A 19,121-nucleotide genomic window follows, 5' to 3' on the forward strand; every position below is an offset into this window, starting at 1 on the left:
ACATAATTAGCTAAATATACATGGTGTCTAGTGGCAGATATAAATCTAGGAACTTAAAATAAAAATGTCACATTTACAAATTTCAATTTTTACGTTCATATTTACATTCCCGTGTTTTGCCATTTGCACTGCAAACGCTCCTTCTACTTAGATTTATTTCTACTGATTTATAAATTGAAAGTAAAACATCTTTTGGTAACCATAGTAGATGATTATAGGCGATTTTTCTCTCATAAAGCGTAGTTGAAATGTTTCCATGGATATACATTGATATCTTTTATGTTTGTAAAGACATTCATTCCTCACATATATACCTAACAAATGAAAGTAAAATTTACGATAACATTTTAGATATTTCCTTAAATACAGGCTAAATTCGACACTGGTAACGAAAGGGGTTAAAAAAAAAACTTCGTAAGCCAACTTACAACGTCAGAGTATTTCTCGTTGAACTGAACGAGATCCGCCTGTTTGGCATTCTTCTGGCAGTTCTCTATCATGTTCTTGGCAACATCGACGACGTTCTGCAGAAGCTGGCGGCTCCACTGCCTGTTGTCGGAGGCGAGGACAAGCAACATTTCGTTCACGTGGGGAGCGATCTATGTAATAAAAAAAAATATACCTTTTTACTTACTTCTTACTATATGCAGTATTTCTCAAAGTAAGACTCATGTATGGACTTGACGTGAAGTCAATCCTTTCGACCTGATGATGAACTGCTCCTTGCATATATCAAGTTCCATAAGTTATTACCGCTGGTAGCCGAACACCAGTCAGTTGCAACCAGGGTTTAGTGTTCCAATTTATATATTTTTTTTATATTATCAATTCCTATCAGTCTAATGTTACGTATAATTTTACTGTAACCTAGTTTTATACAATTATAATTAAATCACCTGCATCATTTACATTTATTTAATATGTTTATACTGTCCACACGCTCGTCAACATTTTTGGTATATGAAACAAAAAGGTTGAGAAACACTGATGTGCGATTATTAGTTCTAGGTATATACTCGTACAAAATATTTGAATGGATGAAAGTATTGCTTATAAAATGCCTAGCAGGCGTACCGCAGGCCTGCTGTTTTTCCTGATACTTTTTTCTCTATACACCATCTGCTTCACCAGAGATTCGTAAGTCATCACCATCTAGCAGTGACACAAATATAAACTAAGAAGTTGCGCCCCACAGAGATATCTTCAATAAGTCATTTATTATTTCTGAAATAATTGATATTTTTGTGTACCACATATAAATTGTCAAATCAACTATATATATATATATATAAAACTCTTGCACCTATAACTAATGACCCCGTATAAAAGTATTCAGTCTATATATAAAAATAAATAAAATTTGATTGTCTGTTTTTAATATTAAAATAATCGCTTTTAACCATATAATACGTACTACGTATATGGTACATATAACACATTCGTATATATTTTTAAAAATTCTGTCTATCTGTTTGTTCAGGTAAATCTCAAGTGGCTGAACCGATTTTGACAGAACTTATTTTTGGCAGGTAGCTTTAATAAGAAGTAAATTATGCTACTTATATTTAAAAAAAATTATCGTTTTTTTTTTATTAACACGTTAAAAGCCAGACTAAAAACCATGTTTAGTTCAGTGGGTCGCGACTGACACCATGTGACTGCCATCATGTTGGGTCCAAGAGGCCGCGTCGGACACCATGTGTCCGCATGCCCTCGATCACTTCAGAAGCCTCTAGGGAGCCAGCGGACAGTGTTTCGACTGTTTTTACCAAGGCGTGTGACTCGCGCGGCCCCGCAGAAAAATAATGGGTAAATCGCTGTTTCCGTAAGTCGTCCATTATTTTTAAGGGTTTTACTGACAATATTTGCAAAAAAACACCTTGGCGATTTTTTGACGATTTTTGATTTAATGGTGTGGCCCCAGGGGACAGTATGCTGTCGGACACATGGTGTCCGCCATGGCGTTCAACGTGTTAAATACCACGAGAACAAACTCGCGGGTACAAAGCTAGTTATATAGAAATATATGAAGAATATATAATGTTCTTTGTAATGAAATACCTTATCGAAAGCTGTTTTCGTCTCCCGAAGCGACGCCATCACGTGGAAGATGACGTCCGTGGTGGACTGGTTCGCGTTGGCAGATCCCAGAGCCATGAAAAGCCTCGAGAGGTTATCCAGGCTTACTTCGATCAGTACGTCAAACTCTTCCTTCTCCTGGAAGCAGGTAATCCAAGTTTTTGGAAAAAAAATTATGTCTCATCATCATGACATCTCCTAAGATTCTCGAGGTCTTCTCCGTCACAATAACTGGACTATCTAATAAGGACATCTACCCACACCGCGTCTATGTGGTTGCCGCAGCGATATCATTCTAGTTTTTGAATAAAAAATTCAACGATTCTGGCACCAAACGAGACATGACGCGTTTGGGATATAAATAAATACATAAAAAAAACTTTTAAGTTGAACGGTTTTTTTGATACCTATATTGTGGTGGTTGTGGAAAAATATGTACCTAGTCCGCAATATTGGAACGGCGTCCATCTTGAATTTTAAATTTTGACATAATCATCGTGTTTTACTAGTGAAGCCCTTTCATTTGATACCCATATTGAGGGGATTAAGGAAAAATATGTAATCCGCCATTTTGTATCGGCGGCCATCTTAGATTTATAAAGTTAATGATTTTATTATATTGTATTGTCATCGAAATTAAATGTATTTACCAAATTTCAGATCAATCTGACAACGGGAAGGTGCTTAAATTTCAATATCTAATTTTGACCCAAATAAACAAATTCCGTACGGGTCGAACTAAATAAAACCGTTTAATAAAAATTCTTCAAAATCGATTGGTTCAAGTTAAATGATTTTCAAAATTTTGACAAACAGACGCTCGCCAATTGTTATAGAAAGTCCTACCAACCTAGGAACACGTTTTTCTTCTTACCGCCCGAGAGTTTTAAATGACAATTTCACCTACTACTGTTCTGAGTTCACGGACCTTTCCGCTCCGTGAACTCAGTACCGATGAAGAAGCTCTCAGCTAAGAAGAATCTTCTCTAATAAATATATATAGTGTTTATTTATAACAGTAATTGTATTGATTGGGTAACTAAGGGGATCCGAGAATAGCGATGGTAGGTAGGTCTATTTCCTGGATACGATATTTCACACTTTATGCGTTAATTATATGTTTCCGGTGCCAGCCTATCTGTTAAGCGTGGCGATAATGATATTATTTCCATGGATACGTTTAAGGGAGGCATGTGTCTTGCTATATTCATTTTGAATTGTTTCAATATAGTCAATCGAATATAGAAATTCGTTTGTAATATTTCATTTATATGTATTATAATCAACTAAATCACACTGGTGATGTCGGTAAAGGTTTTCACACTTTCTTTAGCCCTTTTAATATATTGTCGATGTCTTTTTGAACCTTTGCAATAAATTTCATCTCCTTGTAATAAAGTTAACTAGTCTATTCTTTGCACTGTTTCATTCAAATTTCATCTCGACCATGTCGACGCTTGTACAACTTGATTAAACTTTCTACTACTACTACTACTCCGCTAGCTCAGTGACCCAAAGTGGGTCTTGGGCTCCGAAGCGAGAGACTTCCACTTTCCTCTATCTTGCACCATCGTCTGCCATTGGTTGACATTCAATTCGCGCAAGTCTGCCTCAACGCGATCGATCCAGCGATACCTGGGTCTACCCACTGGTCTTCGACCCCTCGGTTTTTCCAGGTACGCTACCTTCACGCTCCGATCCTAATTAACTAATTAAACTTTCAAACTCTTTAAACTGACGAATTGATTTTATTAAGAGTAATATATTTTTTCTTTTATAATCTTTCTTCTTTCTTTCCAGTCGATAGCCCTCCACTAGGCTTACCCACGCCACCTCCACCGGCTCGTGGTTGGCCCCGCTTGAGAACCTTTCAGCTGCCACTTCAGACAAGCAAATTCTTCGAGCTACGTCGGTGTTCATTTCTTCATCGGATCTCCTCTTATAAGGCCCGTCCACCCGATCACCTCTCTAATTAGTATATCATCACTAGCAACGCACGTCGGTTTACGACCAGCAAGTCGTACCGTTATCGCCACACTGGTCGAGGACGTTGCTACTCATCCTCTGGAACTTATTTGTGAGCATTGGTAATACTACATAATTAATGCACCAAGTGTGAACTATATAAAAATTGTATCTCGGGAATCGAACTTGTGTCTTATGTCAGCAGGTGTTAGTTAGTTAGTTACCGCTAATCGTAAGTGGTATTGTAGTTTTTGAAAACATAACATTGGACACTTATCGCTCTTTTAGGTAAAAGGAACAACAGATGACTAAAAAATGGGAAAATCCTAATCTATATTATTAAAGCGAGATCTGGTGATCTCTGTTCGATTCATTAAAATAAAATAATTATTAACCCTTTCTACTCCAAGGCTGTTATGTAGTATCTTGCGATACTAGAATATGTTTCATTCATTCGTGATTCAAACATTTAAGTAACAAAAATCTTTCCTGTTTTAAAATTTTCCGCAAAAAGAAATATTACACCATGTCGAGTGTCACTCGACAGTAGAGCTTGTGGAACAAAATCAGTGTCGAGTGACACTCGACGTTGAAGTGGAAAGGGTTAATGACCTATCTGATGATAAGTATACCGGGTATGAAACAAACCTCTAGAGCCTGAATGAAGGCAAGAAGCCAATCGCCCAGCGCCGCCGTGGACTGCCATTCGCATATCCAGTGGTAGAAGTAGGACAGCGAGTTGCGGAGGCGACCGCCGGCTGTTGTTGTATCCTCCTGTTGAATGAGCTCCCTAGCAGCCGCGAGGATCTGGTCATTGTCCAGACCATTGCACACCACGAGCGCCGCCGATGTTACCGCGCTGACGTTTGATTCTGTATAAACAAAAAAAAATCAATTTTATATTCTGTTCACAATATTTAACATATTCATATTTGTACAAACACTGGGTGGTTCAGATCTTCGAACACCGATAGTGTGATACCAGGAACTTTTTTTACTATATATATATATAATATATATATATATATATATATTAGGCGTTATCGTAGTTATCAGGCGTTACTTTGTGGAAGTCCATCCAAAGCAAAAAAGGGACTAACATATAGCTACTTCCGCTATGTTCTGTACTTGCTATGTATGCGTGCAAGTGGAAGTAACTATATTTTAGTCCCTTTCTTACTTTTATCTATATATATATATATATTCATCATATATCATTTGCGGCGACATCTTTCCTTTCTCAATACCTCGCTTTCGTCGTTCCCAGTTCCCACCGGAATATTGCAGCTGGACATTTTGTTCTGTATTGATTTTTATTACGTTTACATTTCATTACAATTGAACTTTTACTTTCGTATTTTCTTCAGACTAATCACAGTTGTAAGTATTTATTTTTCTAGACTTGTACACTTTTTTTGCCCACGTGTTTCTTTTTAATGGTCTCTCGTATGATCCTTCTGCAGTACTCTACAAAGGTCCAGCGACTCTGCTCATTGTTCGTAAGTGATGCGATCTTCCTTTCTTCATATGCCTTCTCCAAAGATTTACTCTTAGATCCCGGGGCCAAATACGATGTACCGAGACCACCATACATAATTTTTATGGTAGAAAATGAACTTGGATAACCAACTTCTCAAAGAGCCACGGACTGAACTCATCGGAACTTCTCTAAGAAATCGTATCAGGGATAAAGATATTCAAACAAAATTAACCTGTACAGTCTAGCGAATCTGCAAGTGGAGGAAGCACAAAGACCCTGGGCTTTAAGGTTATGGAGCGAAGACCATGGACCAACAAACGCAATGACCGACGTCCAGCCACGATGCTACGATGCACAGATGATCTTGTTAAAGGACATATATATATATATATATATATATATATATATATAAAGGAAGGCTTGTCTATCTGCAAACATCCTACGACTGAAATGACGATGAAATTCTTGAATATAATGATTATTCTATAATTCATAACATTTGTGAGTGTTTTTTGTTTGCAGGTGTAGCGTATAAATAATCTAAAGGTAAAATAATTTGCAAGATAAGCAAGAGAGATGATATCTATTTCTTAGACTTCCCTTTGCTGATCAAGCTGTCTGCAAGGCAGTGTGAACATCCTACGTCACTTTCAAGAAACAACAACTCGGGGTACATCGGATGGTCATAGTTTCCAGTTCTGGCTCCTGGGTAATCGCTGCTCATTATAGCACTAGCTCAAACTTACCCTAAACCGTTAATAAATAAGACTTAATATTATAGAACGTATTGCAACATAAGTACAGTATAGATAATATTTCACACGTGTAACAATTCGGTATATCGGCACAAAGAAATTCATAGAGGCGAAATCCGATATACGAAACGGATGTTGGATATCCGATCAACGGATGTACAACGTCACAAATTATTACGTAATTAGGGAAATACTAGTGTATCTAAATCGATGCCCCCCCCCCCCCCCCCCCGGATGCCGGCTGGGGGCGGATCATTTTGGAATTTCGGACGTACGGTACGGTTGATTACCTAAATACCGCCCAGCTTCAGTTCAAACTGTTCTATAGCATTATGAACACGACTGAAATAGTTAATTACGAATCAAAATATCTGACCACTGCTTACATGTTTCGACGACGACTTTAAATTAGAATAATCATTAATAATATTGGTGGTACTTTTTTAATATTTTTAAACTGTCTCCCATCTCCCATCTCCCATCATCACCATTCTTAGACCACAGTTTCGTCAGTCCGATCACCTAGTGCAGAGTTCCCCAAACTTTTTTGTGTCGTAGACCCCTTGCCATGTTTTTCCATGTCGGGTAGACCCCCTACTTACCTGATATCGATTTCCTGTAAATTTCTAACTGTAGTAAAGTTTAGTGTTAAAAAATTAAAGTAAAAACACATATTAATTTATACATTTACAAGTATTAATTGAATTTATATTAAAACTACTCAAAATTAAATTTTGTATCTGTTATGTAAAATATACGTAACATTGAATAAACATAAAATTAACTATAAATAAAATAACATAAGCAATAAGTCAATACTTTTTAGTGAGAAGGAGGAACCTGATGCTTTAATAATAAATTATCAACATTTGGCATCAATTTTGTAAGGGTTAATCAATCTTAAATCTCCTCGGCTAATGATGTCTAATGATCACTGACCTACTGACCTAGTGCCTTCCCACGTCATATTAGTCTCGTGGACGCCACTCGAGTACCTTTCGATCCTAACGGCCATCACCCAAACCCAATGCTCTAAATCAGACGAGCAATTCTTCGAGCTGCGTCAATCGTGTCGTTTCTTCTCATTTCTGATACGATCTCACAACGTAATGAATAAATAAATAAATCAATATAACATATGTTACATTGATCACTTTATTTATTCTTTAAACGTGCTATAATATATATATATATATATATATATATATATATATATATATATATATATATATATATATTACTATTTTTTATTTACAGTTTTATTTTAAAATACAATTACAGGTATTTTATTATCTTTTATTATTTATTAAATCTATCTTGCTTTATTCATGGCTAACCTATTTGACTTACTTCCGAGTGTTTTTTTTTTCTACTGTATATTTTACTACTTTTGAAGAATTCTAGAAATATAGGGTGACATTTGTCTTCGTCCATGAGTGAGGCGATGCTGCCTTCTTCGATCCACTTCCATCTCGACCTCTGGGTCACAGATGCACGAGGGTCTCTCTTTGTGCTGGTACCTATACAGGTACTCGGAGAATCCCTTGTGCCTCGTGAACATCTGGACCCTAACATGTGTCCAACACGTTAACAATAATTTATTTTAAGTAATAATCCGAATTATAAAAACACATAAGCCAGTTTAAATCTTTAAAATATATAAGTAAACGTGAAATATATTTTAATAATGAAGGAATGAATATCGCATTGGAAGCACCGAAATCGCCCAATTATCCTCTTCAAAGATGGATTTAATATATTTCATAGGTTTGTAAATATGTGAGAAATTATCTGGACATTGAAGACTTTATCTCCCGTGATACACTTTCGTATGAAATCGTGTTGATTTTTTTCTAACACCGCACACCTGTCCGCAAAATCCGTACATTCAAGTGCTTTAGGCTTCGTCGCGACTGTACACTGATACAGAAAAGTGTTACGTTACATACGATAGAGAATCGATTCGGGAAATTGTATTCTTTCATTCTCTGGTTTTAAAATAACCTAACATCACGCGGACCGTCACGGAGTACGTATCGCGGTGCTCGAAATTATTCCGTTGCGGCGACTCTCATACGTTGTGAAAAATAGAAATTTAATTTCGCGGCCGAGATGGAGTTTTACAGGAATGAACTATTTTAAAAAGCAATTTTCTCTTTGACAGTACATCCGAGGCTTATACGATTACTCGACACTAGGTGTTCGTCCACGATTTCACCGGCGGCCGAGTAGAAATATCAAAGGGTAAAATGCACCTTCTTTCATTTTTCATATCAAAGAAGCGATACGAGAACTTTGAGAGGTGGTTACATCTACCTTGTCTGGGATAAAATCTTGCCATATATAGACCTCTTGTGTTGGAAAGACTAAATCGATACCATCGCACACCCTTGTACAACCCGTAACTTATTATACACCAATACCTCGCTTTGCGTCGTTTAGTTTTGTGTTTTTTCGAAGTTGCGTCGCTGCTTAATTAGTACTAATTTTCACTGTGCGTCGTTAGATTTTCGAGGTTGCGTTGTTTTGGGTTCGAGTCTTTAATTTTTTTTTCAAATTTCCTTTCTTTCTAAAAGATGGCAACACTTTTGTTTTAATAGCGCCATGCCATCAAAACTCGGGGATTCCCTTTCTTACTAAAAATCATGAAAATTTTAGAGTTCAGTTTCAATTACGTAGTGTGTTGTGCTTTTTTTTAAAAAGAGTTTTTATTAATTTTTACGTGTAGTTTCTCGTTACAAAAAAGGTATATATTTCTCCAATTTATTTATTGGCAGATTTATATTATTTTTGTTTTTTAAAGGTTTACTTTGTTTAATTTTCTTTTTAAAAAGTTGTATTTTCGTGACCCTGGAACCTATCTTCGATCTTTACATGGTTTGCTATAGAAAATCTTAATTCACTTTGCGTCGTTTCAATTTGCGTCGTGTTTTTTGGGAAGGTAACCACGCCGCAAAGTGAGATATTGGTGTACATGTATTAAATAATAAAGAAATTTGGCGGTCGTGTTTCATACATGCTGATATTATCACAGGATACGAATCTTCGATCTATTGTGATGGTAAAACCTTGAAAACGGTACGCGTGTTTAATGGCATTTGCAGATTCCTCGAATATGATTGCCGTGCCATGGTGTTGATCACAAAAAGTATAGGAAATATGTCTAACATATTCGTGTACGCCATTCATGTACACTCAAACGTTTGCAATTTTCGTGCAAAATTATCTTACGGTAAATGAAAATTTTCATCACCTTAGAACATAAATAATGAAGCGATTAACACGGTAATTTTCGAAAATTTTCCATTCATGCCGGGCGTATACCACCCACACTTTAAAAATTAAAAAAAGCCGTTTAAGACGTATGCTTTACACCAGTGATTCCACAAAGTGGTCTATATCGACCCCTAGAGGTCTATGACAACCTGCAAGGGGTCTACGTCAGCGAAATAAAATTTGCGGGTCCATGAAATGAAAATGGGGGTGCACGATAGTGGATCTCAACACATACACTGATAGTACCTATTTACTTACATCATACTATCTTATAATATCAAAACATTTACATTATTTATTAAAGTACCTATGAAGTAAAAAAAATATTATATATGTTTTTAAAATTGTGTAAGTTGTACAAAATTTTACTTTGATTAGTTTTAATTTAAATTCAATTAATAAACTTATAAATTAACATGTGTTTTTACTTTAAGTTTCACTAAACTTCACTACAGTTAGAAATTTACAAGAAATCAATATCAGGTAAGTAGGAGGTCTAGCCAACACGGAAAAACATGGCAAGGGGTCTATGACACAAAAAAGTTTGGGGAACTCTGCTTTACACTTTCAATACTGTAATGCTATAATTAGCGGGAAATAGTTATAAGTTTTAATATGCATTACGTACGCGCCTATGTGAAGCTATCTATATTCGAACCTATAATTAATCTTTTTAAAAATCCTTTATTTTTCAATGAGAACTGCAAAAGGCCTGAACGAAAAGTGCAGCGGGGAACGAATACGCCACACATGGCATGGAATGTGTTAAAAAACTAATCACCAAATAAATGGTAACAGTAAAGAGGTATATTCTAACAAACTGCAAGTTAGTGCCGTTGAAATACGCAGACGATAAAGATTTTGATTTTCTATCAGTGGCGTAGCTAGGGGGTGGCGAGCGGGGCGGCCGCACCAGGCACCACAAGCAAGGGGGGCACCAAAGTTGAAAATATTTTTTTTGAATGATGAAATGTTAAAAGAAAAATGAAAACCATAATTTAAAGTAAATAACATAAAAATAATATCGAATTTTACTATTTTTGTGCTAAAAAGTTGTTAAATAATATGAACATTAAAAAAAAAGTAAACGGTTACAAAAATATAATATACACAGTGTTTAATAAGCCTTTCATTCGCAAAACATAAAACATAAAGTGTTTTTTAAAAGGGCCCTAAATGACAAAATAATAAATTATTACATTATTGCAAGATTATTTAATAATAGATAAGAATATATAAGAATATATAGATAAGAAATAGATTAAATAATCGTGCAATAATGTCAATAGAAAATGAACTAGTCGACACTATTGATTTTGAAAATGTGATTAATGACTGTGCAGGCCAAAAACCGAGGAATGTTCGTTTTTGAAATTTTCCCAATAAATTTTATTAAGATTTAATGTTATTTTATATTTATTATTATTTTGAACCAAAAAAATATATATTAACTACATTCGGTTCTGAATTTTGAAATTATTTAGACTCTTTGGGGGTGGGGGGGGGGCACCAAGCCTCAATCTGCCCCAGGCCCCAAATACCATAGCTACGCCACTGTTTTCTACCGGCTCTTTGTCGCCCAGTCGAGAACTTTTCGGTCCTCAATGATCAACCATCCGTTGCACGTGTGATGTCTCCTTAACTGCTACTTCAGATGAGTAATTACACCTACGTCGGTGACCATAATTATTCTGCGGATCTCTTCATATCGTATCACCTTTAAAATACAGTTTAAAATCTCTCTAGATGTAATACAGACCACAGAATCATAAATAATAATATTTCATTTGTTATTTAAAAAAAAAATTCTTCCCGACACCAACATGCCCCGTGTGTCGGTACACGAATGGTTAATAATTCTTTTTAATTATGTTGCAAAAACTATTATCTAATAATTTTCAATCATATGATTTGACCATTTAAAAATAATGTATACATAAATTGTTCCTTGGGAATCTTACAATGCGATTAAAATAAGAATAGGACCGGCCTAGCGCCATGTTGTGACGTCACAACGGGAACTTGGTATAGTGTGCAAAAAAAGCAATGTTAAAAAATAATACCAGTGGCTAAAGTCACTCGCTCGGTTACCTTCGAAGCAGTTTCCAAATGCTTAATGAAACTTCCAAATACATCACGCGATATATGTATATTGCCATCTGGCCCTGGTACAATTCTTGCTTGTTTTAACTGGTCCAACAACATAATGGCACGTTTTTTCTCTTCCTCGAAGTACTTATCAACATTGCTGATAATCTCTCGAGCTCGCCGATGTAAAACACTACCTCTTTTGCTCATTGTAGAACAAATTAAACAATCAACAAAAACAATTATTATTATTTTTTTATTTTATATATTTAATGCTGACCGTACTTATATGAGTGAAGTTAGCCGAGAGCCCGTCCTATTCTTATTTTAATCGCATTGTACAAAAAAATAGACGCATGTAAACCAAGTAGTCTTCTTTACAATTGTTCAGATAATTGTAAGTATTAAGACTAATAATTATACTCACGACTGAAAGATAGATCTCTCATATTGTGACGTATCAACTTTGTATATCATTCTAGAACAGTATCTAAAAATCGTCTACGTGACAGTAGCAAGCGTGGTGGTGCAACAAACGCATTCCTGACACGGCTGTTGCTGCACACGTTCCGAACTAAAGGATTCCCCACGACTATAAGCGCTTATCTGTATATTAAATCTTTCAAAACATTTCCGCGACACCGCTCCCGGGGAATCACCGGATGTTGGGCGACGAATCGCATAATGGAAACTTTCAGCGCAACTAGACAATGAACTGGCGCTCTTTTGTAGATGCAGTTCCAGAATTTGAAACTACGAATTTAAAAAAAGGACACTACACATAAAAGAGATGAAAATACCACCCGGGAATGGGGGTTAAAATTGGGTTGTTCTCTTGAACAAATGAACCATTACTCTAGTAACTTTGTCGTGGTAGAGTTGAGAAGATTTTTTTTTTCAATATCCGCCCTGCATCAAAGCCATAATACACATAATTCTATATGTTTCCTTATGTGATCCCACAGGAGGTGTGAGTTCCTTTAACTGGGTTTCTCGCTGTCGAAGATCCTTATATATAAATAAATGATGTCTACGGCAAACATTCACGGAGTTTCATCAGACAGAAATGAGATCCGCAAAGGAACTGAGGAATTGCTCGTGTAATTAGAAGTACGCGGAAACACATCGCCGAAAGATTCACGATCGATTCATGGCGATTATGAACTGGTAGTCTGTCGTGGTCAGGACCCCAACTAGTTGGACCGAAGACATAGCTAATGTCGCCGACATGATAGGCGGAAAAGAAACCATGAAAGAATTCCTCAGTTATTGCAAAAGAATTATACAATATGCAATAGAAAAAAATAAAAGTGAGGCATCAACAAACAAAAACAAAAAAGATATGTAAAAATAAATAATATTAAACTGTGATAAAGATAAAGATAAAAATGTGATACAACAAAACTAGAAATTAAGAAAATGTAAAATGAAAAGAGGATGAAAGAATGGTAAGACAGAGCAAAAGGGAAAGAAAGCAGAATTGTGGTATAAAATAACAGAATGAAAGATTATGTGAAGAATGAAAGAGAAGAGAATGAAAATAAAATAATTAAGTGAATAAATTAAATGCTAATAAAGTCCCTATCCCACCATAAATAGGGGTACGAGAGGCCCCCAACAGCGGGAGTAGTAAAAAAAAATGTCGCCGCACAATCGTTAAGACTTCCTCTCACTCTGCAGAGTAATAATTAACCAGGATAATAGATAAAAACAAAAGCTCGTAAAATTGTAAACAAATAAGATTAACTAAGATAACACAAAATAAAGTGATAAAATTAAAAAAAGGTGATAAAGAATAATAATAGAATATAAAAAATGTAAAAAGTAACGAGGAATGAATGAAAGGCGATACAGAGCGATAGGGAAAGACAGTAGAACTGTAGAAAGAATGAAACGAATGAAAGATAATATGACGTATGAAAGAAGAGAAAGAAAATAAAAATATCTGTGAAAAAATTAAATAAAAGTTGACGAGTCCCTGTCCCACACAAGATAGGGGGGTACGAGAGGCTCCCAATAGCGGAGGCCATAAAAAAAATATCTTCGACAGTCATCTCTGTCTATATTTGGGCAACGCAAGGCAGGTCATCGTGACGACCCAGCAGTGGGCGTCAATCAGCTAAAAAGAATCATAAAGCAAACAGACCAAAATCGATAACACTATCAACATGAATATTTCCAATTGTATGGTGCAGGCATCGCAGATTAAAGGTATTGCAAAATCATCCATGATTTTCTGCTACTCAAAACTTTAAACGCGTTTATCTCTAAACTACTTTTTGGAGTTGGCCGGAAAGATTACTCAGACAATTTGCAACCGATCGACTTGAAAGATATCTTCGAAAATACATTGTCTAGAGAAGTACGTAGGATTTTTTTTTATTATAATGCATAGTTCATTTCTCTCATTCTCACTTTCCACTTTGGAAGTGCGCCATTTTGTCAAAAATTAAAATAAAGAAAAAATCCTACGTACTTCTTTAGCTAATAGTATATATCATCGAAAAAATCCAGGCCCTAATCATGATTCATTAAATTACAGGAGCAATGAAAAAAAAAGACTTCGTCGCAAAAACGCTGTACCGCCGCCATTTTTAAATAAATTGCCTCAAAAAAAATGTTGTATGCAGTTAGTGATACGTATAATAAAGTCCCATTTGCGTAATCTCGATTTATTTCGTAATATTTCTGGAAAAAAATTCCCGAAAAAGCCTTTTTTTTTCGGCGTCTAGGGTGGCCTAATCCCTTAATCCGTTCACTTCGAGAAGAACCGGAACTGCTAGAGTAACTTCGTAAGAGATGTTATCACCGTATGCATGAAGTCTCGATCTCAAACAGCGGGTATCGGAAGATTATAAAAGCAATAATAATTTTACACTTACGCGAATCAGATGTGATGGCGTAAATCCTGTCTAAGATGGTTGCGACGACCTCATGACGCCAACCGGGGTGCACTGTAGTCACGATGCGAAGAAGAAACTCTTCGACGACGGACAGCAACTCGGAAAGGTTTTCTTCCTCCGTGGATGTGGATGCTAGAAATAAAAATATCATTAAGCGATATTCACAGTATCACTTGCATTGTTTTCTTCTGTTTTGTTTTCTTCTTTTCTTTCATAGGTGTTCCACAAAGATCGCCGCAACATCCAGCGACTTATGTATACTCACGCGATCTCAACTGTGTCGTTGGTTCAACCAGTGGTTGGCTCACCCACGACAGGTCTACCAGCACCTGGTCGTCACTCGAGAACCTTCCGGCGCCAACGGCCTCCGGTCGCATGAACGTGATTAATCGAATCCTCATCCGATTTCATTGGTCATTGTCGCAATTTAAGAGGTAGACCAATGCCTTGCGTTTGACTTCTATCAGCATATACGACTATTAGAGATTTCCAATAATATAGTAATAATTTGAGGCTTGAAATTTAGTACCAATTCATTCCCATCTCATATACTCATATAAAAATGCAAATGAAACTATTATATAGATATAAACTTAACTGTAATATTATTATTTACCTTTTAAAATAAAAAGAATTGAATATTATGTAATGACATACACAAAAGGCAGCTCGGGAGCAAAGGGTAAATAAAATAAATTGAACAATATCTGAAATTATATTTATATTAGAACACAATTTCATTAAAAAAATATATCGTATATATCAAACACACACGCATGTATTTTTAGAGATGTACAGTTACTATTTCCTTATTTTTTTACGAAACATGTGACGGGAAATAGACGTTGTGATTAATTATTAATTAGTAATATATAAGACTTCCTTATACGCGAATAAGACTACGAATATAACATAAAATATTGCTATTGATTTGTTTTATACATATTATATATCTTAGAATCACAATGATTTTTGACGTTCAGCATTCCAGTGAACCTTTCATCAACTACCATATGGTTCTTTTTTAAAATTTTACTCATTACGCCATGTCTACTTGCGATATATCCTTAGTAATTTCAAAGTAATTAGAAAAAAGCTCAACGAATAGTTTATCGAACGACAATTAGTTTTCCAGCGTGATATTCATTGTTTGATATTTCGAAAATATTTACACTACATAATTATCAGTTTTTAAAATGCAATTGAAGTATTTTTGTTTAAGTAAACATAGTTAAAAGGTTGTTACAACGGGTTAAGGAAAAGTAACTAGGTGTTATACATGTTTTTAAAACAATTCTACTTATAAGCTACTGACTTACATTACGTATTTATTCTATTCAATATCATCTATAAAATCTTTAACAGTATCGTAGCATTTATAGACTAACCTAATCGAAAATTACGCAAATATAGCTTTTGTGATAGTTTCTTTACATGCAATGGTATTTTATTATACATAATAATGGACAATCATATAGCAGTTTTACTTATATTGGGACATTTAATGGAATCAGGCGTTACCTCACGGAAGTCCATCCTAAGTAAGAAAAGGACCAATATTTAGCCACTTCCGCACATGCAATGGTAGTCGTGCAATAAAGTGCATTGCCCGCCAGCCCGCTGATAAATGTGACTGTGATATTGGTCCTTTTCTTACGTTTTCGGACGTTATACAAGATGGCTTCACTAATGCTGTAATATCTCTCTATCTCTAATACTACCTTTTTTAACAAAAAAAAAAAAACGAATAAAACATCTGTTAACCCTCTTCTTGATAATGTATCTGTAGAGATACATCAGAATTAAAAAAAAAATAGTGGCATCAATTTTGAACGCAATCATTTTCATGTGAATGTTTAGGTAATTTCTAAATTTTCGAACGCTCGTTCAGTTTTTTCTGTTGGCATCCTTGGGTCTTAAAAGTCAAGTGGTATGAATATCAATGTAATATTAAAAAAATCTGCCAAATTACGGGATTATATCAGCTGAAAGACGCCACCTGCAAAACAGCTTCCCCAAATGATGAAATGACAGGGCAAGACCTGTTGTTTTGTTTGCGCATGCGCATTTATCAAATATTGGAATGACAGGTCTCGCCCTGTCATCATAGAGTGACCTCCCACCACGTTACTTGACAACGGTGCACCAGGTGCATTCTACACAGAAGATACTTACCAAGACAATGAACAATGTTCTTGCAGTTCTCAGCGAGCTCGTGCACAGGTGGTATGAAACCCGGTTCCTGGTTCAGCTGCTGGATATACGACGCCAGAACACTCAGCTCGTAATGGTACTGGCCCGACTGTAACAGCTCATGTTTCTTCACCACCATTTTTCGATCTGCAACAAGGATATAAAACGTCTAATTATAATCATGATCCTTAATATAATGAAAGAATAAAATATATGATACTTTTTTTATTAATTCTAAATTGTATCGCTAGTGTTTTTTTTTACAATATTTATTTTTCGCTTAAACTAAACGCAGATAATTGGGAGAGGGTTGCCGCTATTTGATACGGATCTTTCTTCTCCCAGCTGCGAGGCACGACAGCGTTTTATAATTTTTAAGAATTTTTCTTACACAATTTTCTCTTATGGGTAAAAACAGCTAATATTTATATATATTAACAATGCAATTTAGAATACTCAATTACATATTAGTTAGTACATTATTTTATTTCAAGTCGCTGCCCAAGCGCTACAGACCGTTAAATGCCTTGAGATTTAGAACAATGTGCCGGGCCAACTCATCAAAAGATTCTGCTGTAGATTTTTTCTTGAGAAGGTCCGGTAAGCTGAACGGAAGTATATTAAAGGTATTATCACACAAGGTCACGTAAGGTCACAAAAAATATATGATACTATGTTAATAGTTATTAATGAATAAGGTTTGTCTTAACTAATAAATTGTAGTGTTTTTTTTTTTTTGCTAATACACACTAGTTGGAAGGGGTACGGTTTCAACGGACTTCCACCAGTTACATTCTCATTATGGTAATTTTAGTTATTCGATGAAATTATGAAGAATCAAACTAGATCATGCAATAACGTCTAAACAGGCTGTTAACAGCGGCAGCGGTACACGCAGTACTAAATATGCTAGTTTTTACAAATAACATTCACTAATCTTCCTAAAATATTATCTAGATCAGGGGTGATCAACCTTTTTAATAAAGGTGCCAATTTAAATTTCAAAAATGTTGTGCGGCTCACATAAAGTAACACTTATTAATAATAAACAATATTTATTCATAATAGATTAAAAAACAAAAATTAAATAAATCACGTAGACCCATCGCGTTGTTTAAACAAATCGCTGTGCGAGTAATTAGTTACATTAAAATTGTTTATAATTTAGCATGTACTACAATTTTATTGTATTAAATTTTATAATAATATATTGATGAATACAACTATAATTGGCAGCGTTCAGCAAGCTCCGAGGTTTCTTCTCGTCCGAAATGTCGCAATGTTTGAAGACGAAGGTCTTTTTGTCATGGATCCGAGATGCGGTCATTTACGACGGGCATCATAAAAAGACTCAAAGTTACCTAAGAGCAAAAGAGAGAGCTATACTAGGAGTTTCGAGGAGGAAAAGAGAAGACCTGCAGGAGGATCTAAAAATAAACGACATAGCTCCAATAATTGCTCGCCTTAGGTAACAGTGGACATGGCACAATGCTTATTCAATCGATAATCTTTATGCGTAGGTATTGCCCTCCACTAGGTAGATCAACAAAATTGTTTAGGTCGCGTGAACTCGATAGATGCGGTCAAGTTCAAGACCGATCGTGACAATCTTTGTGAGAGGTCGAATTCGAGTGCCGGTCTGGCGTTAAAATCAGGGAGGAGACAATAGCCTCCCTGATAGGCGAAAAAGAAACTAGGAAAGAATTCCTCGTTTGTTGAAAATAGTTAAAAACGTTATACAAAAAAATAAAAATCCAAATATACAATAAGAAATGTGATAAAATGTGATAAAATAAAACTCAAATGTGACATATAATGTATTATAGAAAATAAGTAAAAATGTAAAATAAAAATGTAAAAAGAAATGTAAAAGGAAAGAATGATAGATGAACAAAGTAAAAGGGTAATAAAGTAGAAATGTAGCATGAAAGATAGATAATAGACCGAAAGAGAAAGTAAAATATGAAAGAAGAGAGAGAAAATAAAAAATCATGTGAAAAATTAAATTGCAAATAAAGTCCCTGTCCCACCATAAATAGGGGTACGAGAGGCCCCCAATAGCGGTGGTCATAAAAAAAATCTTTGTGAGAGGCATTTTCTTTGCAGTGGGTGTCCATCTACTGAAAAAAGAAAAACGAAAAAAAGTATCTCAATCACTTACCGCGTGATATATACGGAAGAGTTCCTCCTTCTTTATGGAATCCAATCGACGTGGGTTCAGTTCGAGCCATAATTCGAATTAACTCTAAATAATCAAAAATATAAAATCCTTATTTTTATAAACACCAGTTTATTGTCTATCCAGTTTGCTTATTAAAGACTTCAGTCGCCTACCTACCGCGACGCTGTATGAATTCGTAAATACTTTATAGGCATAGCATT

The 19,121-nt window shown here is 35.4% G+C and overlaps 1 protein-coding gene across 2 annotated transcripts in view; it reads right to left on the bottom strand.

The window, feature by feature from the left end:
* LOC137926200 (ubiquitin carboxyl-terminal hydrolase 38-like) overlaps positions 1-19,121 on the bottom strand; it is a 78,043-nt gene that overhangs the window by 15,281 nt on the left and 43,641 nt on the right. For both annotated transcript variants that reach the window (XM_068769886.1, XM_068769808.1), the window contains exons 2-6: positions 16,722-16,886; positions 14,526-14,678; positions 4,693-4,916; positions 2,062-2,217; positions 429-599 (exon numbers count right to left, since the gene is read on the bottom strand). In XM_068769886.1, the coding sequence (XP_068625987.1) occupies positions 429-599; positions 2,062-2,217; positions 4,693-4,916; positions 14,526-14,678; positions 16,722-16,878 (861 nt within the window). In that variant the 5' untranslated portion in view covers positions 16,879-16,886. The remainder of the gene's footprint in view (positions 1-428; positions 600-2,061; positions 2,218-4,692; positions 4,917-14,525; positions 14,679-16,721; positions 16,887-19,121) is intronic.

Source organism: Battus philenor, unplaced genomic scaffold (genome assembly GCF_028537555.1).
Source record: "Battus philenor isolate CCGP_79_NKW_IND1 unplaced genomic scaffold, ilBatPhil1.0.hap1 SCAF_1, whole genome shotgun sequence".
Lineage (NCBI taxonomy): Eukaryota > Metazoa > Arthropoda > Insecta > Lepidoptera > Papilionidae > Battus > Battus philenor.